This window comes from Chanodichthys erythropterus, chromosome 3 (genome assembly GCF_024489055.1).
Source record: "Chanodichthys erythropterus isolate Z2021 chromosome 3, ASM2448905v1, whole genome shotgun sequence".
In the NCBI taxonomy this organism is placed as follows: domain Eukaryota; kingdom Metazoa; phylum Chordata; class Actinopteri; order Cypriniformes; family Xenocyprididae; genus Chanodichthys; species Chanodichthys erythropterus.
Genome location: NC_090223.1, coordinates 45,660,204 through 45,685,507, shown reverse-complemented (window position 1 = coordinate 45,685,507; position 25,304 = coordinate 45,660,204). Strand labels below are relative to the sequence as shown.

General features: G+C 39.3%; 1 protein-coding gene across 1 annotated transcript in view; it reads right to left on the bottom strand.

Moving 5' to 3' along the window:
* Positions 1–481: 481 nt before the first annotated feature.
* The window catches only part of hs3st2 (heparan sulfate (glucosamine) 3-O-sulfotransferase 2), a 39,501-nt gene continuing 14,678 nt past the window's right edge, over positions 482–25,304 (bottom strand). The window contains exon 2 of the mRNA XM_067376074.1: positions 482–1,100. Within this exon, the coding sequence (XP_067232175.1) occupies positions 482–1,100 (619 nt within the window). The remainder of the gene's footprint in view (positions 1,101–25,304) is intronic.

Below are 25,304 nucleotides of genomic sequence, written 5' to 3'. Positions count from 1 at the left end.
GCTGTTGTCTATTTTAATATATTTTAAAATCTAGTTTATTCCTGTGATGGCAAAGCAAAATTTTCAGCATCATTACTCTAGTATTCAGTGTCACATGATCCTTCAGAAATCATTAAAATATGCTGAGTTGCTGCTTAAGAAACATATTTCTTAAAAAAAAAAAATTACTGACAAAAAAAACATTTACACAGTAGTGCATATATAATAAACTGGAGCTTTCAAACTTTAAAACCGGTGTAAAAACACCATAAAAGTATTATAAAAGCTGTCCATATGACTTTATGTAAAATGAGTAAACAGCAACCAGCACATTCTTCTAAATATCGTCTTTTATGCTCCACAGAAGAAAGAAAGTCATACAGGTTTGGAACAATGTTAGGGTGAGTAAATGATGACCGAATTTGAATTTTTGGATGAACAATCCTTTGAAGACGTACTCATCATCAGAAGAGCAGGGTTGGTTTCACCAAGGTCCTCCTCCTCAGTCCCACCTGAAGTCATGACCCACCATTTCATAAAATTTCACATTAAATGGCCTATAAAATTCTCTAAGCTGCTCAATGACTTCCTGGTCAATCTGAACATGAGTTCTGCCCTTGGACTTGCCCAGGCAGCGGGGCTGGCTGCTGCTTTCCGGCTTCTTCAGGCACGGGAAGCCTTTTGTTCGGTTGAAGTAGAAGTGCTTGTCTGTGATGATGCGTTTGAGCCCCAGGAAGTCCTGCACCCGGCCCAGCTCTCCGGCCGGATCCGTGATGAGCCGCTCCCCGCTGACGAAATGAATCTGTGACAGACGGAAGTATTGCAGCCAGTTCTCCAGGTGTAGGATGTACATGCCTATGCGGATGGCGTTCCAGGAGGTGTCCACGATGCCTTGACTCCTGTTCTTGAATGCTAGTTCCTCAAAAGAGGGGATGTCGGGCTTCTTTGACAGGGTCTGTGTGTAGTCGGAGATCGCCCTTGTGACCGGGTTTCGCACTACAACAATCAGCTTTGTTTCACGAGACATGTTTGAGATGCGTCGCGGTGCCTCCCGTGTCACAAAGTAACTCGGTGTTTTCTCCATGGTGATTTGGCTGTCCAAAGTCCGTGGCATAAGGCCCCTGTGAAAACAGAAATATTAATCAAAATGAATGGAATAGCATGGGTAAGGTTCACTTCAGCCACCTACACTAATATTGGTAAATATGAGCAAAACAATAATAAAAAAGTATTACAATTCAGCATGGAACTCTCTACTAATGTCCCTACAGACATAAATGATACATCAAATTGTTGGGGTGTGCTATTGCTTTTCAAGGCAGTCTGGCAAACAATAAAATAAGGGGGGGAAATCTATAGACATACATTGAAGGATGAACCTCTCTTTTGACTTGAGTAAGCAAGCATATTGCAACCACAGTCACATTTCCTCAGAACATTTTCAAATGTATTAAATTTATTTGGTGAAACTACAACACTGCTATTTTCTTTTCACAGCATTGTGAGGCAATAGTGAGAAAGCTTGTGTAATGTGGTCACCACTCAGATTAGTGTAGACTCCAGCATGACAAATAGGAATTCAGTTACAGAAAGTGACAAAATAATCAGAGCTCCCACATGAGGTTTTAATACTCGCAGCCAGTATTTCCAGTCTCTTATCTCCTGGGTGAGTGTGATGCTGAAGGGTATGGGGAAATTATCAAATCTCAGGCACATCCTTTACTCCTACTCATAAATCACCATCACCTGCATTACAGATGCACAATAGAGAGAAAGGCTTCGGCAAATCTGGGACATGCGAAATAGGTCATTATTTTCACAAGTTTCTTCATGAAACCATCGAGTCCAACTTTAGAGTTGTTCTGAATTGAACTGACGAACTACATAAGGTGATATCCACTCGGTCACAGCTTTGTTGTTGTAGCAGATAGCTGGCTGCCCTGTCAACCTCTTTGAAGGAGTGAGCGTATTAATATTGCTGTAAGCAAGTTTTATGGAATGACACGCAGAAAACTTCCCTCTTAACTAACAGATATCAGGTGTCTTGAAAAATCACACTCATTTCTGCGATAGCCCTATAGGCAGAAATACGGCTATCTGAATGCAGGATGTTACTGTTTAGCGAGACAAAATGCTCTGAAGTGCCAAGTAATTTTTAGTGCTAACATGTCTATACATGGATTTTTCGAAAGAGGGGACAGTATAATTCAGTGGTGCAAGATAGCAAAATGGCTAATATTGGTAATGGCACCTTTAAGTCGGAATGAAACGGGAATTGACCTTATATATTTTCTAAATGGATGTTATTGATCTTGATGTGAACGATTCATCTATGTACATTTAAAAAAATGAATCCCGAAATTTTAATTAAAATATCATAAATGGATCTTCCGGTAAAATGACAACCTTCTTTCTGCTGAGGTATGCCGGATGGTATGCCATTTTGTCCACTTAAACTCAAACCTTTCTCCAATCATTTTGTCTGCTTAAACCCGCCTCTTTCTCAATCATTTGGTCCTCTTAAACCCGCCTCTTTCTCAATCATTTGGTCCTCTTAAACCCGCCTCTTTCTCAATCATTTTGTCCTCTTAAATCCGCCTCTTTCTCAATCATTTTGTCCTCTTAAATCCGCCTCTTTCTCAATCATTTGGTCCTCTTAAACCCGCCTCTTTCTCAATCATTTGGTCCTCTTAAACCCGCCTCTTTCTCAATCATTTGGTCCTCTTAAACCCGCCTCTTTCTCAATCATTTTGTCCTCTTAAACCCGCCTCTTTCTCAATCATTTGGTCCTCTTAAACCCGCCTCTTTCTCAATCATTTTGTCCTCTTAAATCCGCCTCTTTCTCAATCATTTTGTCCTCTTAAATCCGCCTCTTTCTCAATCATTTTGTCCTCTTAAACCCGCCTCTTTCTCAATCATTTGCCCTCTTAAATCCGCCTCTTTCTCAATCATTTGGTCCTCTTAAACCCGCCTCTTTCTCAATCATTTTGTCCTCTTAAACCCGCCTCTTTCTCAATCATTTTGTCCTCTTAAATCCGCCTCTTTCTCAATCATTTGGTCCTCTTAAACCCGCCTCTTTCTCAATCATTTGGTCCTCTTAAACCCGCCTCTTTCTCAATCATTTTGTCCTCTTAAACCCGCCTCTTTCTCAATCATTTGGTCCTCTTAAACCCGCCTCTTTCTCAATCATTTTGTCCTCTTAAATCCGCCTCTTTCTCAATCATTTTGTCCTCTTAAATCCGCCTCTTTCTCAATCATTTTGTCCTCTTAAACCCGCCTCTTTCTCAATCATTTGCCCTCTTAAATCCGCCTCTTTCTCAATCATTTGGTCCTCTTAAACCCGCCTCTTTCTCAATCATTTGCCCTCTTAAATCCGCCTTTTTCTCAATCATTTTGTCCACTTAAATCCGCCTTTTTTCAATCATTTTGTCCACTTAAACCCGCCTCTTTCTCAATCATTTGGTCCTCTTAAACCCGCCTCTTTCTCAATAATTTTGTCTTCTTAAATCCGCCTCTTTCTCAATCATTTGGTCCTCTTAAACCCGCCTCTTTCTCAATCATTTGGTCCTCTTAAACCCGCCTCTTTCTCAATCATTTTGTCCACTTAAATCTGCCTCTTTCTCAATCATTTGGTCCTCTTAAACCCGCCTCTTTCTCAATCATTTGCCCTCTTAAATCCGCCTTTTTCTCAATAATTTTGTCCTCTTAAACCCGCCTCTTTCTCAATCATTTGCCCTCTTAAATCCGCCTTTTTCTCAATCATTTGGTCCTCTTAAACCCGCCTCTTTCTCAATCATTTTGTCCACTTAAATCTGCCTCTTTCTCAATCATTTGGTCCTCTTAAACCCACCTCTTTCTCAATCATTTGCCCTCTTAAATCCGCCTTTTTCTCAATAATTTTGTCCACTTAAACCCGCCTCTTTCTCAATCATTTGGTCCTCTTAAACCCGCCTCTTTCTCAATCATTTTGTCCTCTTAAACCCGCCTTTTTCTCAATCATTTTGTCCTCTTAAACCCGCCTCTTTCTCAATCATTTTGTCCTCTTAAACCCGCCTCTTTCTCAATCATTTGGTCCTCTTAAACCCGCCTCTTTCTCAATCATTTTGTCCTCTTAAACCCGCCTCTTTCTCAATCATTTTGTCCAATTAAATCCGCCTTTTTCTCAATAATTTTGTCTTCTTAAATCCGCCTCTTTCTCAATCATTTTTTCCTCTTAAATCCGCCTCTTTCTCAATCATTTGGTCCTCTTAAACCCGCCTCTTTCTCAATCATTTGGTCCTCTTAAACCCGCCTCTTTCTCAATCATTTGGTCCTCTTAAACCGCCTCTTTCTCAATCATTTGGTCCTCTTAAACCCGCCTCTTTCTCAATCATTTTGTCCTCTTAAACCCGCCTCTTTCTCAATCATTTTGTCCTCTTAAACCCGCCTCTTTCTCAATCATTTTGTCCTCTTAAACCCGCCTCTTTCTCAATCATTTGCCCTCTTAAATCTGCCTTTTTCTCAATAATTTTGTCCTCTTAAATCCGCCTCTTTCTCAATCATTTGGTCCTCTTAAACCCGCCTCTTTCTCAATCATTTGCCCTCTTAAATCCGCCTTTTTCTCAATCATTTGGTCCTCTTAAACCCGCCTCTTTCTCAATCATTTGGTCCTCTTAAACCCGCCTCTTTCTCAATCATTTTGTCCTCTTAAACCCGCCTCTTTCTCAATTATTTTTTCCTCTTAAACCCGCCTCTTTCTCAATCATTTTGTCCACTTAAACCCGCCTCTTTCTCAATCATTTTGTCCACTTAAATCCGCCTTTTTCTCAATAATATTGTCCTCTTAAATCCGCCTCTTTCTCAATCATTTGGTCCTCTTAAATCCGCCTTTTTCTCAATCATTTTGTCCTCTTAAACCTGCCTCTTTGTCAATCATTTTGTCCTCTTAAACCCGCCTCTTTCTCAATCATTTGGTCCTCTTAAACCCGCCTCTTTCTCAATCATTTTGTCCTCTTAAACCCGCCTCTTTCTCAATTATTTTTTCCTCTTAAACCCGCCTCTTTCTCAATTATTTTGTCCTCTTAAACCCGCCTCTTTCTCAATCATTTTGTCCTCTTAAACCCGCCTCTTTCTCAATCATTTGGTCCTCTTAAACCCGCCTCTTTCTCAATTATTTTGTCCTCTTAAACCCGCCTCTTTCTCAATCATTTTGTCCTCTTAAACCCGCCTCTTTCTCAATCATTTGGTCCTCTTAAACCCGCCTCTTTCTCAATCATTTTGTCCTCTTAAACCCGCCTCTTTCTCAATTATTTTTTCCTCTTAAACCCGCCTCTTTCTCAATTATTTTTTCCTCTTAAACCCGCCTCTTTCTCAATCATTTTGTCCACTTAAACCCGCCTCTTTCTCAATCATTTTGTCCACTTAAATCCGCCTTTTTCTCAATAATATTGTCCTCTTAAATCCGCCTCTTTCTCAATCATTTGGTCCTCTTAAATCCGCCTTTTTCTCAATCATTTTGTCCTCTTAAACCTGCCTCTTTGTCAATCATTTTGTCCTCTTAAACCTGCCTCTTTCTCAATCATTTTGTCCTCTTAAACCCGCCTCTTTCTCAATCATTTTAGGTGTGTTCAACATCGGCTGTGGCTGGATGCAACCAGCCATCATCGGTGAGAGTTGCCACGTTGAGTCGGGGCGGAGATGAAAACGGAGATGTGAAGTCAGACACTTTCTGCTTCCCGTAGTGATGCCTGCACTTCATTTGCATACTTTATCACAGCTTAAGTGAAATAAAAGCAATATTTGTCAAATACACAAATGTTTTAGAGGCATTTCATTCAGCATTTTATGTATCGCTTAATACTCCATCTGTTTGTACAAGCATTAATAAAGTTTAACATAAGCATATACTATTTAAATACCAAAAAGTGGGGTCTACATTTTTATCAGTTTTATTGATAAACATGACACAATTCCTGTCATAATATAACATTGAGACTACATGAAAGAGCTTTTACTGTTAAAAAATACAGATTTGTGAGCATTAGTAGAACTGAAGAATAAACATGAAATAAAAACGAAACACACGTGATTGTTGTCATGTGTTGAATCCTGACAATCATGAAACAGCTGTCATCATCAGAGCTCGTGCAGCCGCTCTGGAAAAGCTGCGCTGGCTGACTCAGCTGACTACTCTCGAATCACTCTCGTGGTACTTTGATGCCATGTTTCACAGTCGTGTGGTATTGGCGTCTCAAGTTGGACAGAATTTTTAATCTGCATGCACTGCTTCAAGACAGCCGCTGATCGGTCTGCACAGCGTTGCATGAAGTCGAACAAGCCTAAGGTCCACTTGAACTCACCCATTTCTCCAATCATTTTTTCCACTTAAACCTGCCCCTTCCTGCAATCATTTTGTCAGCTTTTTTTTATCATTTTGTCACCCTTTCATACAATCAGCTGATACTGTCACATTGCGACTAAAAAATAAAATAAAAACCTGTGTATTTTGACAGCTTGAGGCTGACACTGGATGCGACAAAACAACTGCTGCAAATCCATTTGTTCTTCGTGTCAGAAGTAGCACGAGCGCTTGAAGTCCGTCAGAAATAGAACAGAGCATCGGTCTGTTGTCTGGATCTAGTGTAGACACCATCACTGATTAATGGTTTTTATTTGCTTTTGTCGTGTTGCACCGCTTGCGTCTGGTGTGCATGGTGTAAACCCTCTCAATCTCACAAGAAAATGTAACCTTTTTTACATTGTGGCAGTTTGATGTAAATTTGCATAATGGGATTTTTACAGAAATGTATGATTTTTTTTTTTTAGAAAAAAAAGTAAACATGAAGTTCCACCTCTAAATATAACCATCACTGGGATGTAAACAGATTGTATGAAAACGTCTCAGGTTACTTGTGTAACCCTGGTTCCCTGGGAAACCATAACATCATATGACGTAGCGTCGACAGTTCCCATGCAAGGGAACTTGATATCGAATGATATTGTAAGAACTGACAGGAATTAGCCAGCAATTTGCCAAAATGTAAAATGGTTACAGATTGTCATGAGATTGTATTGAAATGCCCTAATGAAATATTTTTTCACTCATATTTACACAGATATGTTGGATCTGTGTCATAGCAATTAATGCACAATGAGACATGGTACTTGTTTTAATACTTTGAGATATGAGCTCAAACCTGGATTTCCCAATTCTGCTCCTTTGCTTTATCAGTATAATTTTCTGTCCATTCTCCCTCCCTGAATCAATTTGGCAAATAGGCTAAATAAATAATAACATATATAAACTAAACATATGCTGTATGTTATATTTAACACACAAGCTCCCTGCTAATGTACTTTGCTATATGTGACCCTGGACCACAAAACGAGTCATTAGGGTCAATTGTGACTTATACAAAATCTGAGCTTTCCATTGATGTTCGTTTTTTTAGGATAGGACAATATTTGGCAGAGATACAACTATTTGAATATCTGGAATCTCAGGGTGCAAAAAAATCAAAATATTGAGAAAAGTGCCTTTAAAGTTGTCCAAATGAAGTCCTTAGCAATGCATATTACTTACAAAAGGTAGGAAATTTACAAAATAACTTCATGAAACATGATCTTTACTTAATATCCTAATGATTTTTGGCATAAAAGAAAAATCAATCATTTTGACCCATAAAATGTATTGTTGGCTATTGCTACAAATATACCCGTGCAACTTATGACTTGTTTTGTGGTCCAGGGTCACATATGATCGATCAAGTAAACTTGTAAGATATCAGCATTAATTGATATTGAGATTTTTGCTACATTTACAAATCCTTTATATTTTTCCCTGAGACTGTATTAAACCAGAGCTATAAATGAACTTTTTATGTGATTACATCAGCGTTCATCCATTAAATTGAGAATTACAGCTATAAGACAGGATTAGTGAGGGTTTAAGAATTTAAATCTTAATGAAAGTCTGTAATAAAGATGAAAATTTTATTGACCGTCTTATTGTATGGAACACAGGGGTCAGAGAATAACCTCGAGTTTCCACCAGCTTCAGACTCATCCGCGATTCATAATGGGCTACCCTAAAGCAGGAGTTGCAATACTTTACCACCATAGTCCTGAAAATATTGATCCATTTAGCTTGATTTATAAATGGTGCACTGCTGTCCAGGGTGTCTCTGTTAGCCTTAGAGGTTCAGGGCCAGAGGCAGCCATTAATCTTGCATTCGGTGCAATGGAGCTTCACCCACTAAACAACTTTATTGTGTGTCTGAATGCATAGCACCAATCACACCCTGACGCAATGCATACTTCAGTTACACAATCAGACGTGTATTTCTTTCCAGACATCCATCAAAAATGCACTCACAAAAAAAAAAATCTTTTTCTGAATCTGTCATATTGAAGTTGTAACACCAGCCTTAATTTTCCTTGCAAATTATAATATTTCATGCATCACTAAGGAAGAATGTATGCTTTATTCAACTGAAATGAATGGCACTATAATTTTCCTCACTGAATGAAAATTATGTAAATATTTTTGTGAAATTATTATTAAATTGCACGGAAAAGGCATTTCTTTCAAATTGCATGTCCAAGATTTCGATCCAAGCTGTAAATTTATTTTGTTTTTGCGCCTTTGAATACCTCTGTACTTGCAGTTCTTTAATTAATTGCGTTTGCAAGAATCAAAAGATGCCATGAATTTGCCATTCTGCCTGTTATCACATCACTGATGTGTCTCTCATCTGCTGTCTTGAGACAGGGGCTGGCAGGTGCTCTGTTGCTTGCATAAGAGTCTGGTCTTTTAGAAGAAAATTAATTTAGTGAGAAGAGTGAAAGCTAAGTTAGCTGAAAGCTGGAATAGAGAGGTGCTAATTGCAAAGTGGTGCACAGAAGCGTACTGTTGGGTCCACTGAAGAATAGCCGGTGAAGTAGCCATAAGTGGAAGAAGTTCTTGGCACTTCGTAAAACATTTTCTGAAAGCTTTGATTTTTGTGGCTAATGCAGAAATAAAACTAGATGATAACAAGAAATAAATCTAAAAATGATTTAAAGTAAAGTTCTGTTAGAACTTCCCATAATTTTCACTATTTAAGAAGATCGAAATGAAACCTCTAGAAACATTGCTTGTTAGTATCTCAATGGCAGTTACTCAGCTGGTGCAGGACCACTCGGAAGTATGTGATTTGAAATCTGCCATCATTCCTGGTCACTTGAACTGTTTTTGAGCCTTTCACCTACACCTAAAATGCTATGTGACTGATTATTCACAGTAAAATGATTATGCTGATTGGTTGATGGAAGAACAAGCCTTTATAGTGAATATCCTGAGCAGTAACAAAAAAGATGGTGGAGAGGAAAAAAATTATGCCGGGTTCAGACTACACGACATCCATTTGACGTAGGATCTCGTGATGATTCGTAAACAACAATGACAGTCGGGACGCAAAAATCAATCGTTTCATCTCGTATAGTGTGTCATAGTGGACGACAATTGACGCCGCGTCAATTACAGTTTGTTTAATGTTTTTTGGTCCTCACATCTATGACGTTGACCAGTAGGAGAACAGAAGCTCTTCCGTACACAGCTTTCAAACATGGCGAAACGAAAGAGAGACAATGGTATTGGTGCTGCTATTTGGAATTATGCAATAGAGAAAAGGTTCATGGAACTATGACAATAGTACTCTTGCTTTTTTGATGTTTCCTTGAGGGATTACCATGACAGAGTGAAAAGAGAGAAATTCTGGCGAGTGACAGTGGAGACGATTCAGCATCCTGATGAGTACTAGAATTAGCATTACGCTAACATGCCACTCCGGTAGCCTTCCTACCTTCCACCTTCTCGATGTCATCACACACATGGTTAAAGACGGCAAGTGATGACTGGTCAGGAAGCAACATGTAGTCTGTCCATGACATGACAAGGAATTCAAAATTGCATAATCTGTCACAGTGACTATCGTAGCAGACAAAAATATTGTGTAGTCTGAACCTGGCATTACACTGTTAAGAGCCCTCAGCAATAACAATGATAAATCTACTAGACTATAATGAAATGTTACCTATTAGGGGTGTAACGGTACACGTATTTGTACCGAACCGTTTCGGTACAGGGCTTTCGGTACGGTGCACGTGTGTACCGAAGCATTACATTGCAACCAATATTCACCAACAATAACCGCAATAAGCTCTGCGTTTTGTTACTTTCGATAAGAAACAAAGTGTCATCCTTCAAATTCTGTCCACGAAATTATGAAGTTTAAACAGAAAATGCCATTTTGACGTGCTTTGATGTGGGGTGACAGATCACTGTACAGGCGCCTCAGTTCAACCGGCAGCGCGAGCGCGGAGCGCAAGTGAATGTGTTCATCTCTTCCTCCTTAATACTAGTTACAGAATAAACATGAAAGAACATCTGAAGGTATGTTGCAAGATTCAGTACAACTTACTGAAACGGCCATATCTCATGTAATCGCTCATTCAGTGTTTCAACGGTGGAAAGACATCAATGAAAGCTTCCGTATTCAACAATATGTCATGATGCATTTACCTCAGAAAAGCCATTCAGTGTTCACAGCTTGTTAGTTCGCTTGAGAAATGAACTCTTTCGCTTAATATATGCACTGTATTAGCCAATATATTCATTATTTTACTTAATCTTTTAGTGATATCCTGATTAGGCTATTTAATGTATGTTTAAATAAATCTGATGTTAAAATAACAGTGACTGTGTAGAAATGATTATATTTCAACAACGAATTGGAGTAAAAACATTTAGAAGTTAATGCAAAAACTGCCTTAGGTGCAGCTTACAGGTTTGCATACAATTTGTTATTTGAGTGTTGATTATTTTATCTAAAAATAAAAAGCAATTGAATTTAGGCTAATAGTTTGGGCTTCTTTCAAGTTAGGGCTCCCTACATAGTTTATAGCATTAGCAGAGATCATTTTTTTATCCTTAAGAAACTTTTAGCTTTAATTTAATTTAATTTAATATATTTAAAGACAAAAACACAATTTGTTCAGTAAACCTCTGTTTAATAATAAAAAAAAGCAATTTTATGTTTAGTTTTCTCTCCACCTGCTGTACCGAAAACTGTACCGAACCGTGACTTCAAAACCGAGGTACGTACCGAACCGTGAGTTTTGTGTACCGTTACACCCCTATTACCTATATACACTGAGCCAAAACATTATGACCAGTCACAGGTCAAGTGATATTGTTGATCATCTCCTAACAAGGCCACATATTATGGCCTAGGTAGATTAAATCATAAGCAAACAATCAGCTCTTATAATCAATGTGTTTTTTATAAAGGAGAAATGGGCAGGAATAAAGATCTAAGTGACTTTGAAAACGGCCAAGTGGTTACGGCAACACAACTGGCTCAGAGTATCTCTGAAACGACAAGACGTGTGGGTTGCTCCCGGTCAGCAGTGGTGAGAATTTACCAACAGTGATCTGAGGGACAAACTAAAAACCGGCGACAGGGTGTGGGGCATGACTGCAACAAAGGTCATTCTGTCTGGTCTTGTGGCACAAGTCACACACAATTTTAATCATGTTTATGGGAGAAATATATCAGTGCTTCCCACAGATAGACTTTACTTGGGCGGGCCGCCCAGGTATATTAACCGCCGCCCAAGTATATTTGGAGACACATTTTTACTTTTATTATTTTTCCTCTTATACTTTCATATCCGTGCAAGATAAGAAAACCATCCACGATCGATTAACTAGTGGAAAATCTCCACTCGCCCTATGCATTTCGTACCTGCTCGTTATGTGTGTCAGAACTGTTTGCTCCCGCTGACATTCCCACGTGTGCTGCAGAGACGCACTGGATATTTCACAAAGAGCTTTGCATGTTGCAAAGTCACAAGGCAGCAGATTTATGAACTCAAGTTGATGAATTATTACAATGTTTACTTTATGACCTTTATATAGATGGTTTTAGATGGTTGTAAGAATCTGAAGGATCAGCCTGCAATTGTGTAGACATTTCAAAATAAGAGTCTCCATGTATTTCAGGCTTGTTTATAATTAAACGTCACGTGCTAAGTTTTGTCTTTTTCTTTTGGGCATTATTGGTATTTTTGGTTGCACTATAAATTGTATTTAATTTGATTTCCATTTAATTCATAGTAAATTACTGTAGTCTCCCCCACATGAATAAAAGACTAAGAACATTATTTGACACAAATACTATTCATTATATAAATTTTACCAGTAAAATCTGTGTCCCATTCACTGAGAGAGACACTATATGACAGCAAGAAGAACATAGGACAAGGAGAACCATTTAAATGCTGTAATTTTACATAATAATGCATAATATTAGTATGTAATTAAATGTAATGTATGCTATGTAATTCAAATTAATTTCAATAAATAAATATTCTGTTAAAAATCACACATTATTTGTTTGTCACATGTAGCAGACCATTTTTGTGCCGTAGGTAATAGGAGGATTTTTCACACCGCTACCACTGCAAGTATATTTCAAACCTGTGGGAAGCACAGGTTATATATATGCAACAAAGTTACTACGCTTTCAGTGGTGGGAAACATGCTAATCAGTCATTAACCGACTTTTTTTTTTTTTTAATTCTATTTAGCATAAGAATAGAAAGACAATCTGAATGTAAATTGTTTACATAGAGTTTTGAAATTGCCAAGACCCTGTAATAAGGAACATTTTAATAGCAACAGCAAGCATGCCAAAAATGTAAACATTTTAATCACTGGCATAATTCCTCTGCAATTACATAATTAATACGCTTATCATGGTGCAGCAAAGGAAACATTTTTATCTTTTCCCATTGAATTAACTTTGAAGTCAGTCTCTTGCATTTAATTCCTAATTGAATTTCTATCATAAACAAGTAAGACATAAAACAATTACCGCCAGTATGAAACTGAGCGTTCCTAGGGGAACTTTTCCATCGTAACATTTACTCCAGCTATCTTTCCAAGCCTTGCATTTATTAGATCACTGTATCTGTAGACACAGGTCTACATAATGGAGGATATCCTGATGTCTGGTATCACCGGCTTTCAGTTTTAATGCAGATTGACATTCTAATTCATCAGGGGGTTAAGTCACTACTTGCTGCCAACAGATCCACCACCTCAGAGAAATGAGAAATGGCATCAGGCAAAGGTCTGATATTACATCTGAAACTTACAGTGCTGTTAATTGTCTGCCAGAGCACGATGTATTCCTGTTGTCTTTTCTGCTGAAGATAAGTTTTCATAGAGCCAGGCAGCTCTTATGATATGTCTGGGATCTGCTGACAAGGTCGTGAGAGCTCTGGAGAACAAGCTCTGTGAATTGCATCAGCTAGTGTCATACTAATACCACCAACCTAAAGTTATCTTCTCAAATTAAAAGTCTCCTGCAGGCCTTTTGTCAGCCCAGGCATCTCTATTCTTGGGCCACATTGTGAGCTGGACTATGAATGCAAAAAACACAACAACAGACAAAACAAAAAAAACAAAACCAAAAAAAATGTTTGAGTGTATGAATGAGTGTATGCCGTGCTAAGTGCAAACCAATGTGCCGTTCCTACTGAGGTCATTGATTCTGATTAAAAAAAGGCTTCTGGCCAACCTGCATGCTGAGATGACTTTTTTTCTGTGCCGCACCTTTGTGTTTCACACATTGCAGTATGTTTATCTAATAGATGACAGTGCATATTTGCAGTAAAGGGACACTGAATGCAGTGACGCTGAAGTCCTTCTAGAAATGATCTAATCTCATTCTACTCAAGGCCAATTTAAGGATTTCAGTCCTTGACAATAAGATGATGTGGCTTTGACAACTTTTGTAAATAAATTAATATTGCATCTGTGATTTCACACAGATGCAATATTCAGAGAGTGTTCAGATGAGAGCTACTGTACAAACGAAGCGTGTCTGTGACAGCGAAGTGCCAACATGATATAGTGTTCATACATAAAATGTGGTTCTATGTTTTGCATAGACATTGTAATGGAATGTTGTGATCTGCATACAGTAGTTTTACACTATCACATTTTTACATTGTTCAAAAGTGGTTATTTTTTTAGGATTTTTTAGGACCAAGTGCAAATAGCCTGTCTTGTTGGCAGAGGCTATTTTACTGAGCCCCTAAAGGGACAGGAAAAAATTTGGGATGGGGGAAAAAGCATTTTTCAAAGCTTTTGCGTTCTCTCGCAAAACATTTGCGTTCCCTCGGCAAACGTTGTGTTCCCTCGCAAAGATGTTTGCGTCCGCTTGCAAATCTTCTGAGTTCTCTCGCAAAGATGTTTGCGTCCCCTCACAAATCTTTTGAGTTCTCTCGCAAAGATGGTTGCGTCCCCTCGCAAATCTTTTGAGTTCTCTCGCAAAGATGTTTGTGTCCCCTCACAAATCTTTTGAGTTCTCTCGCAAAGATGTTTGTGTCCCCTCACAAATCTTTTGAGTTCTCTCGCAAAGATGTTTGTGTCCCCTCACAAATCTTTTGAGTTCTCTCGCAAAGATGGTTGCGTCCCCTCGCAAATCTTTTGAGTTCTCTCGCAAAGATGTTTGTGTCCCCTCACAAATCTTTTGAGTTCTCTCGCAAAGATGTTTGTGTCCCCTCACAAATCTTTTGAGTTCTCTCGCAAAGATGTTTGTGTCCCCTCACAAATCTTTTGAGTTCTCTCGCAAAGATGGTTGCGTCCCCTCACAAATCTTTTGAGTTCTCTCGCAAAGATGGTTGCGTCCCCTCGCAAATCTTTTGAGTTCTCTCGCAAAGATGTTTGTGTCCCCTCGCAAATCTTTTGAGTTCTCTCGCAATGATGTTTGTGTCCCCTCACAAATCTTTTGAGTTCTCTCGCAATGATGTTTGCGTCCCCTCGCAAATCTTTTGAGTTCTCTCGCAATGATGTTTGTGTCCCCTCACAAATCTTTTGAGTTCTCTCGCAAAGATGTTTGTGTCCCCTCGCAAATCTTTTGAGTTCTCTCGCAATGATGTTTGTGTCCCCTCACAAATCTTTTGAGTTCTCTCGCAAAGATGGTTGCATCCCCTCGCAAATCTTTTGAGTTCTCTCGCAATGATGTTTGTGTCCCCTCGCAAATCTTTTGAGTTCTCTCGCAAAGATGTTTGTGTCCCCTCGCAAATCTTTTGAGTTCTCTCGCAATGATGTTTGTGTCCCCTCACAAATCTTTTGAGTTCTCTCGCAATGATGTTTGTGTCCCCTCACAAATCTTTTGAGTTCTCTCGCAAAGATGGTTGCGTCCCCTCGCAAATCTTTTGAGTTCTCTCGCAATGATGTTTGTGTCCCCTCGCAAATCTTTTGAGTTCTCTCGCAAAGATGGTTGCGTCCCCTCGCAAATCTTTTGAGTTCTCTCGCAAAGATGGTTGCATCCCCTCGCAAATCTTTTGAGTTCTCTCGCAATGATGTTTGTGTCCCCTCGCAAATCTTTTGAGTTCTCTCGCAAAGATGGTTGCATCCCCTCGCAAATCTTTTGAGTTCTCTCGCAAAGATGTTTGTGTCCCCTCGCAAATCTTTTGAGTTCTCTCGCAAAGATGTTTGTGTCCCCTCGCAAATCTTTTGAGTTCTCTCGCAAAGATGGTTGCATCCCCTCGCAAATCTTTTGAGTTCTCTCGCAAAGATGTTTGTGTCCCCTCGCAAATCTTTTGAGTTCTCTCGCAAAGATGTTTGTGTCCCCTCGCAAATCTTTTGAGTTCTCTCGCAAAGATGGTTGCATCCCCTCGCAAATCTTTTGAGTTCTCTCGCAATGATGTTTGTGTCCCCTCACAAATCTTTTGAGTTCTCTCGCAAAGATGGTTGCATCCCCTCGCAAATCTTTTGAGTTCTCTCGCAATGATGTTTGTGTCCCCTCGCAAATCTTTTGAGTTCTCTCGCAAAGATGTTTGTGTCCCCTCGCAAATCTTTTGAGTTCTCTCGCAAAGATGGTTGCATCCCCTCGCAAATCTTTTGAGTTCTCTCGCAATGATGTTTGTGTCCCCTCGCAAATCTTTTGAGTTCTCTCGCAATGATGTTTGTGTCCCCTCGCAAATCTTTTGAGTTCTCTCGCAAAGATGTTTGTGTCCCCTCGCAAATCTTTTGAGTTCTCTCGCAAAGATGGTTGCATCCCCTCGCAAATCTTTTGAGTTCTCTCGCAATGATGTTTGTGTCCCCTCGCAAATCTTTTGAGTTCTCTCGCAAAGATGGTTGCGTCCCCTCGCAAATCTTTTGAGTTCTCTCGCAATGATGTTTGCATCCCCTCGCAAATCTTTTGAGTTCTCTCGCAATGATGTTTGTGTCCCCTCGCAAATCTTTTGAGTTCTCTCGCAAAGATGTTTGTGTCCCCTCGCAAATCTTTTGAGTTCTCTCGCAATGATGTTTGTGTCCCCTCACAAATCTTTTGAGTTCTCTCGCAAAGATGTTTGTGTCCCCTCGCAAATCTGTTGAGTTCTCTCGCAATGATGTTTGTGTCCCCTCGCAAATCTTTTGAGTTCTCTCGCAATGATGTTTGTGTCCCCTCACAAATCTTTTGAGTTCTCTCGCAATGATGTTTGTGTCCCCTCGCAAATCTTTTGAGTTCTCTCGCAATGATGTTTGTGTCCCCTCGCAAATCTTTTGAGTTCTCTCGCAAAGATGGTTGCGTCCCCTCGCAAATCTGTTGAGTTCTCTCGCAATGATGTTTGTGTCCCCTCGCAAATCTTTTGAGTTCTCTCGCAATGATGTTTGTGTCCCCTCGCAAATCTGTTGAGTTCTCTCGCAATGATGTTTGTGTCCCCTCGCAAATCTTTTGAGTTCTCTCGCAAAGATGGTTGCGTCCCCTCGCAAATCTGTTGAGTTCTCTCGCAATGATGTTTGTGTCCCCTCGCAAATCTTTTGAGTTCTCTCGCAATGATGTTTGTGTCCCCTCGCAAATCTTTTGAGTTCTCTCGCAAAGATGTTTGTGTCCCCTCGCAAATCTTTTGAGTTCTCTCGCAATGATGTTTGTGTCCCCTCGCAAATCTTTTGAGTTCTCTCGCAATGATGTTTGTGTCCCCTCGCAAATCTTTTGAGTTCTCTCGCAATGATGTTTGTGTCCCCTCGCAAATCTTTTGAGTTCTCTCGCAATGATGTTTGTGTCCCCTCGCAAATCTTTTGAGTTCTCTCGCAAAGATGTTTGTGTCCCCTCACAAATCTTTTGAGTTCTCTCGCAATGATGTTTGTGTCCCCTCGCAAATCTTTTGAGTTCTCTCGCAAAGATGTTTGTGTCCCCTCGCAAATCTTTTGAGTTCTCTCGCAATGATGTTTGTGTCCCCTCTCAAATCTTTTGAGTTCTCTCGCAAAGATGTTTGTGTCCCCTCACAAATCTTTTGAGTTCTCTCGCAAAGATGTTTGTGTCCCCTCGCAAATCTGTTGAGTTCTCTCGCAATGATGTTTGTGTCCCCTCGCAAATCTTTTGAGTTCTCTCGCAATGATGTTTGTGTCCCCTCACAAATCTTTTGAGTTCTCTCGCAATGATGTTTGTGTCCCCTCGCAAATCTTTTGAGTTCTCTCGCAATGATGTTTGTGTCCCCTCGCAAATCTTTTGAGTTCTCTCGCAAAGATGGTTGCGTCCCCTCGCAAATCTGTTGAGTTCTCTCGCAATGATGTTTGTGTCCCCTCGCAAATCTTTTGAGTTCTCTCGCAAAGATGGTTGCGTCCCCTCGCAAATCTGTTGAGTTCTCTCGCAATGATGTTTGTGTCCCCTCGCAAATCTTTTGAGTTCTCTCGCAATGATGTTTGTGTCCCCTCGCAAATCTTTTGAGTTCTCTCGCAAAGATGTTTGTGTCCCCTCGCAAATCTTTTGAGTTCTCTCGCAATGATGTTTGTGTCCCCTCGCAAATCTTTTGAGTTCTCTCGCAATGATGTTTGTGTCCCCTCACAAATCTTTTGAGTTCTCTCGCAATGATAATTGCGTTCCCTGGAAATGATATTTGCGTCCCCTTCCCCTCGCAAAGATATTTGCGTCCCCTCGCAAATATTTTGAGTTCTTCGCAAAGACATCTGCGTTCTCTCGTAAAGACATTTGCATGCGCTCAAACTTTTCCGTTCTCATTTTTTCCAAACTAAGTGTCATAGTATAACTAGTAGGAGAGCATTAATTTGTGAACTGAATTTGGTGACAGTACAGTGTGTTACAGTGAAGTTATTTATATTTTTCTTAATAGAAAATCATAAAAATTATGCAAAAGCACATTTTTCCAATCTAAGTGTTGTAGTTTAACCATCAAAAGAGCAGTGACGTCTGAACAAAATTTGATGAAGCTACAGTGTGCAGCCTTATTGACTATTTTTGAAGTAAGCGCTTTTCGGATTTTGCACTTTGCAGACGGTCCCTTCAGCCACCTGCACATAGAGATCAATGTATTTTGTGTGGAGGAAGGCTTGTTTTGAGGGATATTAGGTTGTAGCTCATTGATTGTAGCTTATTGATCCAGTGAATTCGAATCTGTGAATATGTTACTAACTTTACCGAACTTATTCAGTTCAGGTGTCTTTTACTTACGTCAAAACCGTGCCTTGAATTGAATTATCATATTTCTTTATACTTAAGTCTAAGTTTAAAATAAAACTCTATTAACTGCTCAATTGTTAACGTACAGAGCTATCTGAACCATTGTCAGAGGGAAATTAAACAGGAAGTGTTTGTCCGAACTCACAACAGGTTTTGCGAGAGAATGCAAAAGTTTGTGAGAGCAGGCAAATGTCCTTGCTAGGAACACAAATATCTTTGCGAGAGAACGCAAAATTTCTCGGGGGAATGCAAAAGCTTTGACCTTTTTTTTTCCTTCCCTACGCAATTTTGTTCCACCACCATGTACCTTTAGGGGCTGCGTACTATTTACGCTAACTCCGCCCACCATTATCTGATTTAGCCAGACAAAATGACCAAAGAAATCTTGTTGACAGAATCAGTGGCATGGCGAGCAGGATGGGTGGCATCAGCTTTTGATGCGACTGACCTGAGTTTGAATTCGCCTCTAACCAAACAAATTTTCTACCAAACCTAATATGTCTATATTGGCTGGTGAGGCAGTACTATATGTATAGAGCATATTTTTCATACAAGCTCTCTGATAATACTTAATGGAACAAATGTTAATGCATTTTAATGACTGGAAAGTGAAATAACCTCAGCTACTGTAGCCAATGTTGTCAGAGATCATATAAATAGCAAGGTCTAGCAACTCCTATGAATCTACTACAAACATTGCTCTCTTTAATCTGCCATTCTTTGTCTCTTTCTGTAATAGTTTGACTTTAGATTGCCTGTTTAGGTTATCTATGAAAGATCTGACTTTGAGTGACTTTGCAGCGCCCTATCATATATAAAATATATATATATAAAAGTTCTCATTATACACTGTTCTGATGCAACCTCATGTGTATTTTTCTAAAAGTTCTGACAGACTGGGGAATGCAGCGCAGCTACAGCAAAGCCATCTCTGCGCTTTGATTGCTACAAGTCACAGTGTTTTATAACGTATTCTTTTAATTTTGCATTCCTGAACCTTCACTTTAAATGGGAACTTGTAAGTCCAGCATTTTGATACTTAGAAATGTACCAATGTCTGATGAAAAGGTCAGTTTTGGATGTTCAGTCGATATGAAGTACTAAACGCCCTCCTGATGCCGTTTGAGCAGTGCTGGGAATAAAGTCTGTTTTCCCCTACCGTGTGCTTGAAGCTTTCATGCACTTAAGCACATCTGACCTGTCTAACAATCCTGTACATATAAAATCCCAGGATTAAATGTCTGAAGCTATTTGTGATTCAGGGTAGATTTTAGTCCATTTATGTGTGACGGCGTGCTGAGGTTTGTTTTCAGCTTATTCTTTCCAACATGCTGTCCGCTCCCTCTACTGAACCCACCATAGACATCTAATGACTCAATCCATGGGTATTAAGCTTAACCTGGGCATATTTAAATAATGCATGCTCAGACGCTTTCCAATATTGCATTAGCTGAAGTCTTGCTTAAACCTACATATGTGATTATTAACTGGCCAGTTATGCTGCCATTTCTGTCTAATTAATCTAAGCCTCATTGTGCTAATTAAAGTGCTTAATGGTGGGACAGAGGATTGGACCATCATATTCGTGCTAGTGCTGATCTCATCTCATTGGTATTTCAAATGAAAAGCATCAATCACCATGACAAAGCTGCGGGGATATATGCTCACAGCGTTTTAGACAGCGAGCCTCATTTCCTGTCTGAGTTCAAATGCTTGTCATTGCTGACACTCTTAATGAGCCCAGCCCCGTTAACAATATCCTGTTCCTGAGTCTTCATAGGGATCAGGCCAACATCTATGGCTTCATAGTTTACTCTGGAGTTTAGTTAGGTGCAGTTTTATGTTATCATGCAGCATTAAACCTGATTCAGTGTTTCCTTTGCATACTACCTCTCTTTTAAGGAAACAAGACATTTGTCAGAAATGTCAAACTGTTTTATGAATCTTTTGGCTTTCTAGGACAATCCATGTGGATTTAGTGGCTTATGGTCAAATAAAGTATCAGTTTGTTTCTTACGGCACTTTTTCAGCATTTTATTGCATAAATATTGTCAATAGAGCATTTGCATGGTATCCAACATGTTAAGCGCAAAAGTTGCTGGAAACATTTAGAAGTGGGTAGAGCATTAGTCTCGCATAGCCAGACTTTTGACTACGACATAAACTCTAGTCCAGTTTGCAGCTTTTTCTCTCCAAAAACCACCCACTTACACAGGAAGAGACCAACATAAAACAGCCAATCATAGTTAGATTTGTTTTATGTGCTATTTTGATGTGGGTTTAACTCATATAGTAAAAACATCAAACACCAAAGAAATTAACACAAATGTGTGCAGACTTTATAATCTGAATATGTGTCCATTCAAAAAGTATTGATTATGGACTCTATGCACACCTATAGTACTTTTTACATATATCCACTAAAATCTCATATATATATATATATATATATATATATATATATATATAAGATTTAAACAACTTTAGCATCAAGGTGGATCATATTAGTATTGCTTTGTTTCAAACAAAAGCAAAAAAAAAAAAAAAAAAGCACCACTAAGCTGGAAAATTCAGTGATTACTTCTTCCTCAGAAAGATTAACTGTATTGACCTTGTACCTTGTAAACAACTTCATTTCAAGGTGAACTTGTCAATCAGATGTACGATTGCATTAGATGGTCTTGGTGGGCCTGATGCCTGAGACTGATGTGCCTCCTGATGTATAAAGTATTGCATGGCTCAAGGGAATGTAAGTTCGAATCCAGTATGTACCGCTTTCTTCCTAATTAGTTTCCTGTCTCTCTAATTGTGCCGTCATTTAAATGTATACTATGTAACTTTTTTTTTTTTTTTTTTTTCAAAATTAACACAATTTAAATGAGTCAATGATTCAATCCTTCTTCCAAAAATACAATATTGACAAGCATCATTTGTCCACACCAAATGCAACAAGGCTGCAAGGTGCAACAAACTCAATCACAGTCAATCAGAAGAGCATGAAGGCGGAGTTTTCTCTGCAAACGCACCGCTGTCTTGCACTTACAACAAAATAGATAAGTGCAAAATCAAATGAATAAAAAAACTAAACGATTTTAACATTATTCAAAACACATAGTCAGTGACTGACACTATTTGTCAGGGAATTGACTTTTGTTTACAGTTTACAGTTTGAACTTTTTGGTTTCCTCTAATTTAATTTAAATATCTTAGTTGAATTATCCTTTTAAAATCATGCAAAAATGAAATTTGAACTCAAATTAAACAATTTTATATTGTATAAAACACACACTGAGATAATAATTTAGCTGACAGCTGCAATATCGTAGAAATAGAACCCCCAAAAACCATGTTGTGTTATGGTATTGTGGCTGGAAAGGACAAAAAAAAAAAAAAAAAAAAGCTTAACAAGGATAAAAGAAAAGAGATTTTGGAGTCTGGTTAGGGTACGGTGTCATGCTATGTGTCACTACCAGGGGAAGTTTATTGAAAGTGTTTATGTAGTTTACCATAATTGTCGGCACTGTGAATTGTTTTCCAGTCATATCATCATGTGCTGTAATAAACAAAGTCACATAATCCCTGAACAATGAACAGATGTATTACTAATATTCCTCATTTCCTGGCCTGGCAAAGAGCAAATGGCTCAATTCTGCCATCATTGTAATACAGATCATGAATATTTCAACTGCTCAGATTTTCTTCTGGGAGGATGTCAGACCATTAATGACCAGTCAGCAACAGAAACTCGCCTCAGAGAAAGTCTATTAAGAGTTAACCATGAACCATCCACACATACATCATACCGTGGGTGTAGGTGAACAGTGCTGGCAGTAGTAATGTGACTAAAACCAGCACTTGAATGAATTATAACTCCTTCAATATGACACATTAAAAATGTGTTATCATTTAAGCCACACATTCATCTCAAAAGCCCTTCACTTCTAATGAAAGATCTATACATGCTAAAGCACTGCTATACATTTGTCAACACACCATGTTCAATGTGCATTTACAAATGACTCACTTGCCCTCATAGATTCATCATGCGACGTCTTTGCCGTAATTGCAACGTATGAAATTAAACAATAACGATCTGTTGGTATTATTGATCTGACCAGAAAGAACGTGAACAATTAGACCATCGACTACCCCAAAATAGACTGCAAGGGCGCCGCACAATAAATTAACTTTACCATATACACCTCGCCGAGAAACAGTGTATTTTGATTCAGAGCAGTGCATCTGCAGACTTCGTGTAGTTGCTCAAAGAGCTCCTCAACAGAGACTATAAAAAGATGAAAGAACCAAGACTTGTCAGTCTCCAAACTCATTTGTGTTGGAACTGAAACATCTTTTGCACCTCAGCAGTGCCACAGTATTTTTGGTCTCATTTACTTCAGATACATCCCTGAGAGGAGGAGGAGAGCTCAAAGAGGTGATGTCTCCTGGATACTGGCTTCAGTTCAGAGCACGGTGGTCCAACTCTCACATTTCAACATGCGATGCACAACATCACACGCATTTGAAGTCAAATACGACTGTCATATTCTATAGGTGCATCCCAATTTGCATACTTATGCACTATTCTATGCCATTTTGTATAAATAGTAGTTTTCACACTGAAAATTCGAAAAAGAACACATGCATTTTAAATGCCCGAATGATGCAGAAATAGTTCACCCAAAAATGAAAATTCTGTCATCATTTATTCACCCTCAAGTAGTACTAAACTTGTTTGAATTTCTTTGTTCTACTGAACACAAAGGAAGAGATCTGCTTGGTTACTGACATTCTTCCAAATATCTTCCTTCGATATGCAGTGACGTCACAATCGTGTTGCAATTTGGTATATGGAGCAGCCTGAAGTTTACATATGAAGTAGACTTGCACCCTCGGTCAAAATCGAGGGAGCGAGGGTCTGTCCATATAAAGTTCCCTCGTCCACTTCACGAAGTGGAACGCACTTCAAAATGGTGGCAGAGATTTCCCCGAAGAGAAGTGCTTAGGGAAATCCGCGAGTATGTGTCTAAAACTGGAGTGGAACGCAGCCAAAGTGTGGAATGTGGTTGGTCACTTCATGCACTCAGTGCTCACAGCTTTCCTTACATAGTAGAAGGGAAGGGCTATCAGACTCCAATGCTTAATGGCCAAATAACCTTATAAAGTTCATACACTAAATCAGGCATTCTCAACCTTGGTCCTCATGGACCAATGTCCTACAGAGGCTGCGTTCCACCCCAATTTTAGACATGTACTCGCAAACTTCCCTAAACACTTCCCCTCGGGGGAATCCTTGCCGCCATTTTGAAGTGCGTTCCACTTGGTGAAGTGGACGAGAGAATTTATATGGGCAGACCCTCACTCCCCCGATTTTGACCGAGTCTACCACATATGTACACTTCAGGCAGCTTCATATACCACAATGCAACACGATTGTAACGTCATCGCATATTGCGTTTAATTTACCCCACTCTATGATATATTCAATATTTTTTTGAATATTTAAAAACCCCAAACACACCTGTTTACATATAGAATGCTGCATTAACCAATTTCGTAAGGGAAAAAAATAATAATAATAAATCAACTCCATAGCAGATTCCAAGTGATCACGGCCTTAGGACATTCCAATTCAGCCCATTGCAAAGGTTCTGCCAGTAGTGGGCATGTAACGTAACCAATGACATACATCCGAGTCAAAGAGACTGAGGGAAGTTAGTGAGGGAAGGTCATAAAAAAAGAACTGGAACGTAGCCAGAGTTTAGCTCCAACCCTGATCAAACACACCTGAACCAGCTAATCAATGCTGCATTCCAGGCAGGGGTGCGTTTCCCAAAAGCATCATTAGCCAACTAACATCGCAAGTTCCGTCGTTACTTACATAGTTCAACGATTTGGTGTTTCCTGATACCAAAGTTTAAACGAACATTCGCAAACTGCATCGCAAACTTGTGTGGTTGGAACGACAGCTCTCGAGCTGTAGTTAGAAGAATAGTTTCCTGTTATTATGACAGGAGGACTTAATAAATCATTATTTTGAGCAAAATAAGCAAGCTGACAAGTACAATGTATATCATATCTTTTTTTTTAATATATATCCAAATGTCATTTATATATTTTAGTTTATCAAGAGATTTAAAGCACAGTTTTTGAGGGCGCATGTGCGTACGTGCTTTAGTACGTCAGAACAAGCATTTGATTTAATCTGTAAATAAAGCAATATAACTGAGGAAAATGAGAACTAGTCCTCTAATGCCATGTCCGTAATTTAGAGCAGAAATTCTAGCAATAATTCGATCTCAAACAAATTAATTTAAAGAAGTTATTACTCCACCACCTGCGTGACATCATTCACCAACGTGGTTGAACGACAAGTTTGCGACAATACGGTTTCGGGAAACAGTCGTGACTAGCTAGTTGATTTGTTCAACGATGCATCGCACTTTGGTAGTTCAGCAGCGAGTTACATCGTTGTTTGGGAAACGCACCCCAGGTTTTTGAGCCCAGGACTTCAAACCACGACTCACGACTTTGTAGCATTCCAGGCAAGTCACGCCAAACTGCCTGAGTGTAAACAAACCAGCATGGCGGACCATACGGGGCTTATGCTCATTTACAATCATTTCTATCGCCAAAGGTAATAGACTTACTCCTTGCGGAGGCGGAAAAATGGCGCATAAGGCAAGAGAAGCTGTTATACCTTTTATTTTACGTTATTTTACTGTGCACTTGCATAAACACCGCATCCGTAGGGGGCTGCCATTGTTGTTTCGCGGGCTATGTGATGTCAGAGCGCGGAACTGGGAGTACATCGATCTAGTACAAGTT